Source organism: Phalaenopsis equestris, unplaced genomic scaffold (genome assembly GCF_001263595.1).
Source record: "Phalaenopsis equestris unplaced genomic scaffold, ASM126359v1 Scaffold000189, whole genome shotgun sequence".
Classification (NCBI taxonomy): Eukaryota; Viridiplantae; Streptophyta; class Magnoliopsida; order Asparagales; family Orchidaceae; genus Phalaenopsis; species Phalaenopsis equestris.
The window spans coordinates 202,231-213,862 of record NW_018164631.1 but is presented as its reverse complement, the minus strand read 5'-3'; the positions used below and the strand labels follow the sequence as shown (position 1 = coordinate 213,862).

The following is an 11,632-nucleotide window of genomic DNA, read 5'->3' as shown; positions in this document are numbered from 1 at the left end:
GGGGGGGTTATTTTAGTATCATAGTTTATATAAGTGCTAAATTAGTCCTCAGGCTGTTTTAGTGCAGCTGAAATAATTCTCGGGGATTATTTAATGAGAATTATTTCAACTCATATTAAAAGAGTTTTTTAAATCGACACTTTTATAAACTCCGGGGCTAAAATAATCCCTAAGGGTTAGGGAATTATTTTAACACTTTTCTCTATATAAATATGTATATTATCTTCTTTCAGCATCTTGGGCAAACAGTAATAAAGATAGTGAAGGTGCACCTAAACTAAAAGGAGCGAGATGGTTTTCTTATGATGAGCTCAAAAAAAGCACCGATGGTTTTTCACAAGTCAATGAAGTTGGCTCTGGAGGCTATGGAAAGGTAACAGGAAATAAAATTTTGAAAGAAAGCCACAATTTTAACGTTTCATCATCTTCAGGTATACAGAGGAATGCTTTCAACCGGACAGTTGGTCGCAATAAAAAGAGCGCAACACGGATCCATGCAAGGAGGTCTTGAGTTTAAAACCGAGGTAGAATTGTTATCCAGGGTCCATCACAAAAACCTAGTAGGACTAGTTGGTTTCTGCTTTGAGCAAGGAGAGCAGATGCTTGTATATGAGTTCATTCCTAATGGAACACTAAGGGACAGCTTGACCGGTAAGATCTTCGGTCAAAGTTTGATATATAAAGAAAAAAAAGATTTTATGCATAACAAAAGTCGTGATAGATTAATATTGCAATATAGGAAAGAGTTGCATAGAACTGAACTGGAAGAGGAGGCTTCGGATTGCACTAAGTTCAGCTAGAGGTCTCTCATACCTCCATGAACTCGCTGATCCGCCCATAATCCATAGAGACGTCAAGTCATCCAACATCCTTTTGGATGATAATTTAACAGCAAAGGTGTCAGATTTTGGCCTTTCAAGGTTAGTGTCAGATAGTGGGAAGGGGCATGTTTCTACTCAAGTAAAGGGAACATTGGTGAGCTTCTCTTTCAAATTTCCTTCTGTCAGTTGATACAAAACCAAAAATATAAATGCTTAATTTTGTGAGCCATTTAATAAGAAATTAATTCTAGATCATTAAGGCGGCATTTGGTAGCATCATTTAAAGGCGATTTAGCCATGAATTTAGTGTAAATCCAACCAAACATTAAAAAAAAAACAAAATTAAATGCAATATTCGGTTAAATAAAAAATTTTTGAGTTCCATTTTTTCTTCAAGCGTTCCCTCTCTTTTAGAACGTAAGTCCAAATTTAGTATATCCGATGAATTTAAGAATTTCTTGCTTTCATCGCTCAAGTGTTCATTTTCATCAAACTGAAGAATGGATTTATAGGATTTGATAAATCCTATTTAACATAAATTCAGTCTGCAGCCAAACACCGCCTAAGTCTGATTTAAAACTACACTAAGGTCTAATAAGAAATTGGTTTCCTGATGCCTCCTGTTTGTTGTGTTTTACAGGGTTATCTGGATCCTGAGTATTACATGTCCCAACAGCTTACAGAGAAGAGCGATGTTTATAGCTTTGGGGTGGTGATGCTGGAGCTGATAACTGCAAGACAACCAATTGAGAAAGGCTCGTATATAGTTCGTGAGGTGAAGATGTCCATGAAAAAAAATGAAGATGAATTCTATGGTCTGAAGAAAATACTTGATCCGCTGATCCTCAGTACAATAAATCTAATAGGTTTGGGAAGATATTTAGAGTTAGCAATGAGATGTGTTGAAGAATCAGCTCCAGGTCGGCCTACAATGGGTGAAGTGGTAAAGGAAATCGAGTCAATTTTACAAGATGAGGGACTCAACACCAACTCAACATCAGCATCTTCATCTGCCACAGATTTTGGAAACACAAAGGGTGCTTTTCGTCATCTATATAACGACTCATTTCCTAGAAAAGCGGGAAAGGGTGGTGCTTTTGATTACAGTGGTGGGTTTACATTGTCAGCAAAACCCGAACCAAAGTAGTAGAAACATTTATTAGGCACTGTTTTACCACTTCATGAACATATTTATTTGTTATTTACTGATAATGTCCTTATAGATCAATGCAGAAACTAAAATTAAATACCTTTCCACGAGTATATACAATATCAAATCGTTTTTTTTTTAAACCAAATATATGAATATTAAAACACAGTTCACCATTCTAATAGAAAAATTTTCTTTCATGATACCAGCAAGGGATATGAGTAGAATTTCAACAAAACAGCAATCAAGTTGCTGAGAAAAATTAAAGAGGCAAAGAATAACGAAAGGAATATTATTGATGTAAGGGAAACACAAGAATACACATGGCAAGATACCATCTGAGCTGCCAACTCCAAGATACAAGTACAATGAAGATGAACGGGTAGCCCAACCTTCCCAAAAAATGGAAACTCAATTCTAAAACTAAAATCTGCCCCTATACACAAAACAAACCATATTTAAAAGCATTAAGACCCCATTATTATATGTTTTTTATCCATATAGAATAACATATTAAAACAAAGAAGTAAAACATAAAATCTAACTTTAACATAACGTGGACATCAACAGTATTGACACTCCCACGTCATTTATCTTGGGTTGGAGAAAATTCAACTGCCTCTCCAATTTTGACTATGAGACATTAAAAATGATGGGAGTTGTTCTAATCCCTAGCTAGGTTAAGATTGGTGATCCAAGCATCTGTCTATTGAGTGATAATTTCATTTGCACTCGCGTAGCATTTTTAGACCCTTACAATTTAACTACTAGTCATTTTTGTGGAACAAATGTATGCAACTTAAACTTGATTTTAAGCTAGCGTGTGAAACATTCTCTAACTATTGAAATTTAAACGCTAGTTAAACTGGTAGAGCACATACAGGTGAATTAAACTTGATTTTAAGTTAGTCTGTGCAGCATTCTCAAAAATATTCGTTAAAGCATTTAGAACTTTAGCCGGAGCTCATGCAGTATTTAATTTCAAATATTTGGACAATTTAGAAATTTATGCATGCTTTTAGAGCAACAAATTTTAAAATAACTGTATACTTTTTCACAGAGCATTCTCAAGAAGAATGAATCAAACCACTTAACATAATCGTCAAAGCTCACGCGAACTTATAATTTTGAGATTGTGCACACATTTCAACATACTCATTATGTATTTTGAATGAATATTGACACACATATGTGATCATACTATTTTTTCATTCAAAGTATAACATGATATTTGATGTATCTATAGATAATATTTTATATTCCTGCAAAGCACAATATGATATTTGAAGTGTGTAAATGCATATTTTAAAATATTCACACATCTTTTGAGACAAAATATTAGAGTTAGCAAATCCTTGAAGCATAAAATAAATTATTTTAAAAATCATTTAGATTTTGAAATGCTTGCATAAATGGTACAAAAAGTATTATTTTGAGCTTTAAAAAGAATCGTCTTTTGTTGGCTAGTAGGTGTATTGTGAATTCGGTGGCAATAATTATTCAAAAATTCTGACAGATTACATGTTAATGATGTGCATGTAATCACATTTTGGCATTTTCAAATGACCGCATTTGTGTGGTTGCAAAGTGAAGTTATAGATTCTGTGACATATGGTTATAATTTAACATTTGATTTTATGCATTCATAATATTATCTGATTATTTGCATTTTTTCCTCGAAGCTCTTGAATTAAAAGAAAAAAGTTCAATCACCATTAAATGTGATAATAGTTTTTAATTATTTTGAAAATCTTCATTTGTTAAATGATCAAAACCAATTAGTCCTGACAAATGTGCGGGTTTCAACTAGCGCAGGTGCGAGAAATAGCCAGCTGACTGAACTGGCTAGCATAAGGGACCGATCCAGGCATTGCGGGATCGAGCAGAATCCAGACGGGCCGGACTGCCGCCCGCCCCTCTACTCTTTCCTTTTATGTTTTGTTTCTTGTGGGAGTCTTATATCTACTGATTTTTCTGAAGTTAAACTTTAGTTTTTGTTGTGTGTTTATTTCATATTCATTTGTGGAGTTGTTCTCCCTGTTTTAGGGTTGTATCCGAGGAGGTGATGGGTGTTCCAACTATATCCTACTCTGAAGCGGTGTTGTGTCTTCCTTAATCCCTTTCTCCAATCCTAATGCTCCCATCTCTCTGACCGCCGGCCACCCCCAACACATCCTCCCTATATCGCCACCCACTTCCAACCCTCTCATCAATCGATCAACCCCCACCCCCCAAACCTTTCCCCGTTGAACCTTGTTGTCCAGTCCTCCGGCCACCAAACTGCATCCCGCCAACCACTCTAGGCAGCTCTCCTTACTGTCCTGGTAACCCCCACCCCCACCAGCACGCAACACCTTTCCTTGCCATTCTCACCAGTTTCCCTGTCTCCCCACTCCTCCAACCATCAAATGAGCCACCATCCCTTCTTCCAAATCTCCTTTTCTAACCTACCACGCCTCCTCCAAATCTCCTTTTCTAACATTTCCGGTTGTGTAGGGTTCTAGCCCCATTTCTACAATAATGAAGGTTTGCTTGAGTTTCCGCTGATTTCCGAAATAGTTTTAGTATCAAGTCCGCATTGTAAATCATTTACAAGTCTAAATCACAAAAATTTTGGCAGCCTCCTAATATCTACTCTCATTTAGGGGATGTTGGGATGAGTGTAAGCCTGCCCATCGGTCTAAAACACGTGTGGTCAACATCGTGAGACACTGCGACTATAAAAAAGTCTTCTAATTCATCGGTAAATAAGACACGTATGAGCATTCGATTAACCTGCATGAAAGTGATGTGAGCATAATTTTCCTGCTTTTATTTCTTCATAATTGATGGTGAAATGAGATTCACAAACTAATAAATTATCATACAATTCTCTCTTTCTCTCTCTTTCTTTTATTTTCCTTAATATATTATCTAATATATAATAAATATTATATATCATGTAGTATTTGGTTCGTTGGCTCAGAATAACAGAGATAGTGTAGCTCTGGTGAAGACGCATGGAGGTTCAAATTGGGGGCTCGGGATACCAAGGAGAAGAGGCGAAGGACTAGGTTCGAACAGGAAGAACGGCTGGGCCTTGGGATTGAGGGTAGGCAAATATTTGCGAACGTAAGACGTACGTCGGAGGTTATTCGAGGGTACGGGCGGGTTATATCCGAGTTATACCCTGCATCTGAGGGCTGCGTCCGTGCAAAACTGAAGAAATTTTGGTTGTTGTCGCCAGGAATGACGGAGAAGGTGAGGAGCTAGTGTTGGGCTTTGATTCAAGACAGAAGAGGGAATAGGGAATGAAAGTGCTGCACAGCGCAAGCGACGTCTGGGTTTGCGGCCCGAGAAGATTGACAGCAAGGCTTGCGAGCAAAGTAGGGATTTGTGAGAGTAGAGAGAAATTGAGAGTTTTCAAGGTCTTAGTATGTCGCGATCCAGACGAACAGGGAGGGAGGTGGAAGTTGAGAAAGATGGGAATTTCGGAGGTCTTTATACGATGCAACCCCGTCGCTGTTTTTTCCGACTAGCAACAGTCATGATTGTATCGTGACAGATTGCATAGAAGAAGAGAAAGACGAGAGTTTTAAAGGCCCTTCTACGATGCAATGTCATCGTCTCTTTGGTCGCCAGTGTGGCGCAAAGGTGATGAGCAGGACGGTGTACCTAAATTTGGATTAAGTAGGTCTCACTATAATACATTGATAGATAGTTTTTTAAAGGAGCAGGACCCACTTGCTACGTGGCACATGCTTACTGGACTCCAGATGCAAATTTTGTGCCCGGTGTCTGATGTACTGATGAATTAATTTTCCGTGTAATTGAGAGGAGTGACGGGCATTGTGGAAGTGAGGTTTCGTGCATTTCAAACAAAGGGTTTAGGGTTTCTGGCTTTTACTATTCGAGAATAAAAGGGCTTGCATGAATGGCTACAAGACCTGCATAGTTTCAGGTTTATTATTGTTTTTTTTTTACGATCAGTAGACTCCTAATTAGCTTGATGACAAACCTTGAGATGGTTAAATTCTTTGTTCAAGCTGCACCTTTCATGTGTCTCAATAAAGACTAATTTTCAACATATGAAACTATGTCGAAGGATACCATGCAGACAAACAATATTATTCATTCCAAGATAATTTGTGTTGGAATGGTTAGAATCAAAATATTTGATGAAATCGTTTATACACCCGGAGACTTGAGCCATGTTTCAGATGTGGGAAAGAATTTAAATTCCTTAAACACACTTAATACTAAAAAAATAGAAATACTCTAATGGATGTGAAGTTGTGAAGGTCGGCAAAGACTCTCTTGTTATACTCAAATGACAAAAATTTATTGGACTAACTGTCTGCAAGACTTTACGATAATAGGTGATCCAATAATTACTTCTTTTATGTCAGTTGATGAAACAATCATACTTTGGTACATGTCTTGAGCACATGATTGAGAATACGATGGTTTAAATGAGCAGAAAATGACTTCTTGATGGCCAAAACATTATTAGATTAAAGTTTTGTGAGCATTACAAATTTTGAAAACATAAGAGATTTAAGTTCAATACAGACATCCAGAAGACTGAGGGAATACTAGACTACATAATTTTTTTTTAATTGCAACCATTATAATCTTTGGGGATTATTCATAGTTATGTTTAAGGGTAGTGTCAAATATATGCTTACATTTATTCATGCTTTGTATAAACATGTTTTGATTTTCTTAATGAAGCAGAAGTATCATGATTTTTAAGATCATGGAGATTTATTTTCTTTCATCAAATCATCCCAAGTTGAGAAAGAAGATCAAATAATGAAAGTACAACATCAACTTGGATCAATTCATTGTTTCCAATAAGCTCTCTTCTTGAAAAAGAAGATCAAATAATACCCTCAAGACAAATAACTTCGACTACATGCATTACATGTCGCTTCTCTTGAGAAATTTACTAAAGCATAATTAAAAAATTTTCAACAAGTTATCAAGCAAAATATTCATTATTCAACAAAAACTATACCATACATGAGTTGTAAGTCTTCTCTCCTCTTTTTCAACATCACCTTAATTTATAAGCATCTCCCTGTGTTGCATCAAAGGAATATTTCAAGATTGTAAACTTTACGGTAATGAATGTAAGGAATTCTAACCGTAGTAGTGTTTGACAGGGACTTATACCGTCTAAAACAATGAAGTTTTTTATTTTAATTTTTTATCAAGATAAAGACAAGTATTTTGCAACTCTTATATAACCAAAAAAAATATTGATAACAAAATACATTAAGCATTCGTAGAGGCGATAGAGGTTTATGGAACTCCCTCTTTTGAGGATATGCTCATTGGAATGGTTACCAACCACCTCCAGGGGTGCTGAACTGATTGGATTAACAGTTAGTGTCCAAAGATATCCATGCACAGTAAGCCTAAAAATTAATTTTTTTCAAACTAGTTGCGCCTTAATAAGGTCTTTTTCAATCCGTTGAAACTATTAGAATATTTTGATGGCTAGTAATAGTCATTATTTATTTCTGATTATTCTGAGTTATTTTCTTCGATTTCCTTCATTTTCTATTATATTCAGTTTCATCCTTTTCCCTTTCTATATCTCTTGAGTTCAATTTTTTTCCTCTCTAGTTGATCCTGTAATAGTATATATACCCCTCTTTGTATCAATAAGAAGTATTTTGGTTCTATTTGGTTCTATTCTAACATTAACATGGTATCAGAGCCATGGTCCTAATCTAGTTGTCGAGCCTTTGTTGCCGCCGACTGGTTTGTCAAGTTTTTGTTTCCAGGCTAGCCCTGCCAGGCTGGCAATTCCTGGCACCACTTTTCTCTTTTAAAGCATCTCGGATGAGGCAGATGATGCTCTACAACCGCCGATCCCGCTTTCCTCTTCCCAGCCATCGGATGATGCTCCCGAACCTCCAATCAGGCCGCACAACGCCAATTGGTTTCCTCCCAGCCACTGGAACTCTTGCCTGAGATCCCGGTCTTCCTCCAAACAATCCAAAATCCCTCTGTTCTGCCCGTCTGTGCCTGTTTACCAACCGGCTGAGATTTAGGTCAGATAGATCTTCCTCCCGGGGACAGGATAGCCATAACCCTCCCTGAACCTGTCAATGTCTCTTCAACCCAAAATTTCAATTGGCTTAATCAAAATCATGGAGGACTTCTCCAATAATGAACCATCATCGGAAGGTGTTCTCAAGTGCAATTGTGAATCAACCTCCATTCTTCTGCAAACCAGAGGACAGGAAAACAAAATTAACTAATGAATCACAACCCATAAACTAAATGACAGTAATTTTCTCCAATTGTCCCAACCTGTGTCCTTGTTCATAAGAAAATGTGAGAAATTCAGTCATCTCACTGGTATGATACGTGAACCTCCAAAGACTGACCTAGCATATGGAGATTGGGAAGTGAAGAATTTCATAGTCATATCGTGGTTGAGAACTCCATAAAAACTTTGATTGGCCGATCATATATGTTCCTTCCTTCCGCTACGACCATCTGGACAACATTTCGCGATACCTAGTCAGATGTAAGGAACTCCAGCTAACGCTATGAGGTGTCAAAAAAAATTCGTGAAGCAAAACAAGGATCTAGGACCGTGACCCAGTACTACAATGACCAAGTTGCATTATGGATGGAATGCGACATGTATTATAACTACACGTAGGAATCTCCAGGTGACCTATCACTCCTCCAGAAAATTGTAGAAAAGAACCGTATGTTCCAATTTCTGGCAGACCTCAACGAAGATCTTGACGAAGTTTTGGTATGTATTCTTAGTCTGGATTCTCTTCCTTCTACTCGTTTTCCATGAAAAGAGCCGGATACTTGTCATGCTTTGAGCTTCTACCTCATCTGTTGAAGCATCTGCCTTGATTTCTAATAGTGCTTGAGTCACCCCATGTGTAATTATTGCCACAAGCCCAAACACACTCATGAGAAGTGTTGGAAGCTCTACAAAAAACTTGCATCTAAACCATCAACCAAATATTCCGCTGCCAAGAAACTCTACATGGCATCTGAATGTAACACGACACAATCGACCTCTACCCAGAACAATCCAGAATCTTTCAATTCTCTTAAGAGTCAATCATAGAAACTAATCAAAATGCTTGGATCCAATCTGATCTCTTTTGGCCCGTCAACCTCCCACATTCGTCAATGTACAAGTCCTATGGTACTCACTTCTTTTGTCTGTTCTAGTTCATGGATCATTAATTCAGGTGCCACAGATCACATGACTAAAAGCTCTCAAGACTTCTCAACATACTATCCTTGTTGAGAGAATGACACTGTTAAAATTGCTGAAGGGTTTCAAAGTTCTATTGTTGGTAAAGAGTCTGTTGTTTAACAACAGGCCTAGCTCTGACATCTGTGTCACATGTACCTCTGCTAAAATGTAACATTTTATCTATCAATAAGCTGATAGAGAAAATTAATTGCGTTGTTTCTTTTTCCTCTGATATCTGTCTTTCAGGATCATTGTTTAAGGAGGATGATCGGAACTACTGAGCAGGTTGGCAGACTCTAGTTCTTTCAAGAGAAAAGCACAAAGAATAAGGATACTCCAGCTAGCAGTTACAGTTTATCTCAGTGCACTGATTGTCCTATTATGTTATTACACTTTCATTTGGGTCATCCTAGGTTCCAATTTCTAAAGCAATTGTATCCATTGATGTTTACAAATAAAAATCAAATGTGAAACTTGTCAGTTAGCTAAAGTTAATTGTGTCCCTTATCCACCTCACAAATATACACATTTCGCTCATTTCTCTCTTATTCAAAATGACTTATGAGGGTCCTCTCGCACACTTAACTACACTAATAAACAACAGTTTCTTACTTTGATTGATGACCACACTCTGATGACATAAGTCTATATTTTAAAAGATAAATATGAAGTCGTTGTCACTTTCAAAAACTTCCACACATTCATTTTAACCAAATTCAAAACTATTATTCAAGTCCTTTAGACTGATAATGGTCATGAATTTTTTAGCTCTATATTAGTAGATTCTTGTTAGGTAAGGGCATCCTTCATCATAGCTCTTGTCCCAACACTCCTCAATAAAATGGGGTAGCCGAGAGAAAAAAATCGACATCTCCTCGACATTACTCGCTCCATTATCTTTCACTCTAATATCCCAAAACATTTTTTAAATAATGTCATTCTTACCACCACTTATCTCATAAATAGATCCCCCTAAAAAATTCACAACTTTCATGCCCCTTTATCTGTCTTGAGAACGATCTTTTCTTAAAATCGGGTCATCTCCACCTTCGACCCCAAAATTTTGGGTTGTATGGCCTTTGTTCGGAACATAGCCCCAACTTGAAGTAAACGTGATCCCAGATCCATAAAATGTGTTTTTATAGGATACTCTGCCACTCAAAAGGGGTATTGGTGTCCTAACATTGCCATAAATAAGATTTATGTGAGTGTTAATATCTCCTTTTTGAAAGTGTTCCCTACTTTCTTAACCCGACCTCAAGAGAGGGGGAGATAGAGTTCTTGGACACAGTTCCTTACCCTACTCCTGTGGATGTTCCCCCCACGTCACCTATCATTGAGGAACCTTGGTTCCTTTTGTTCCACCCATCCCTCCTACCACTAAAGAGCCCTCCGTCCCTTTGATTCCACCAACACACATTCCCACTCTCTATGTCTACACCCGACACACTCGTTATGATGCATCTACTCAGTAGCTCGCTAACCATGTGTTGGACCCTGAATCCTCTCCGAACGAAAACCCCAACACTGCTCCAACTCAAAATAAGGAAGTAAGTTCCTCTAGTAAGGTACGCAATCAAACACGCTCCCTCTATCCTGTGGCAAATTATGTCTCTTTTCGCAGATTATCGTCAAACTAAAGAGCATTTGTGACAGCTCTGACAAATCATCAACTTCTGTGTACGCTTGAGGCTGTTTTAGCAGACTCATCCTGGAAAGTTGTTGTCATGGAGGAGATGAATGCCCTTAAGCGAAACCATACTTAGAACATTATTGATCTTCCTTGGAGCAAGAAAGTTGTGGGATGCCGGAGAATTTTTAGCATCAAGTTTAAAGCTGATGGATCCTTTGAACGCAATATGGCACGGCTGGTTGCCAAAGGGTATTCAAAGATCTACAGAGTTCAGTACGATGAAACATTTGCTCCAATGGCTAAATTAAACACCATTCAAGTTCTCTTATACTTAGCAATGAATCTGGATTGACCCTTATTCCAGCTTGATGTCAAGAATGTGTTCCTAAATGGTGATCTTACAGAAGAGGTTTACATGACCCTTCCTCTAGGCTTTGACTCCACTACCTCCCAGGGACAAGTATGTAGACTGTGAAAGTCTCTCTATGAAATGAAGCAATCACCACAAGCATGGTTCGACAAGTTCACAGAGCTGGTGGTAGGTCATGGATTCACTCAAGCTCAGTCGGACCATACAATCTTCTTCTGACATTCCTCTAGCAACCAGGTAGCTATCCTTATCGTTTATGTCGATGATATTGTTCTCACAAGAAATGATATACTAGCATTGGAATCTCTAAAAGGCATTCTTGCTACCTCATTTGAGATGAAGGACTTGGACTCTCTCTGATACTTCTTAGGCATGTAATTTGCTCGTTCATTTCATGGCATTTGTCTGTTTCAGCGGAAATATTTCATTG

At 37.7% G+C, this 11,632-nt stretch overlaps 1 protein-coding gene across 1 annotated transcript in view; it reads left to right on the top strand.

Annotated features, from left to right (window-relative positions):
- Positions 1-2,070, top strand: part of LOC110022422 (probable leucine-rich repeat receptor-like protein kinase At5g49770) — a 6,485-nt gene extending 4,415 nt beyond the window's left edge. Inside the window, exons 16-19 of the mRNA XM_020721355.1 lie at positions 234-373; positions 432-651; positions 740-975; positions 1,462-2,070. Coding sequence (XP_020577014.1) covers positions 234-373; positions 432-651; positions 740-975; positions 1,462-1,968 — 1,103 coding nt within the window. The 3' untranslated portion in view covers positions 1,969-2,070. The remainder of the gene's footprint in view (positions 1-233; positions 374-431; positions 652-739; positions 976-1,461) is intronic.
- The last annotated feature ends 9,562 nt before the right edge of the window (positions 2,071-11,632 follow it).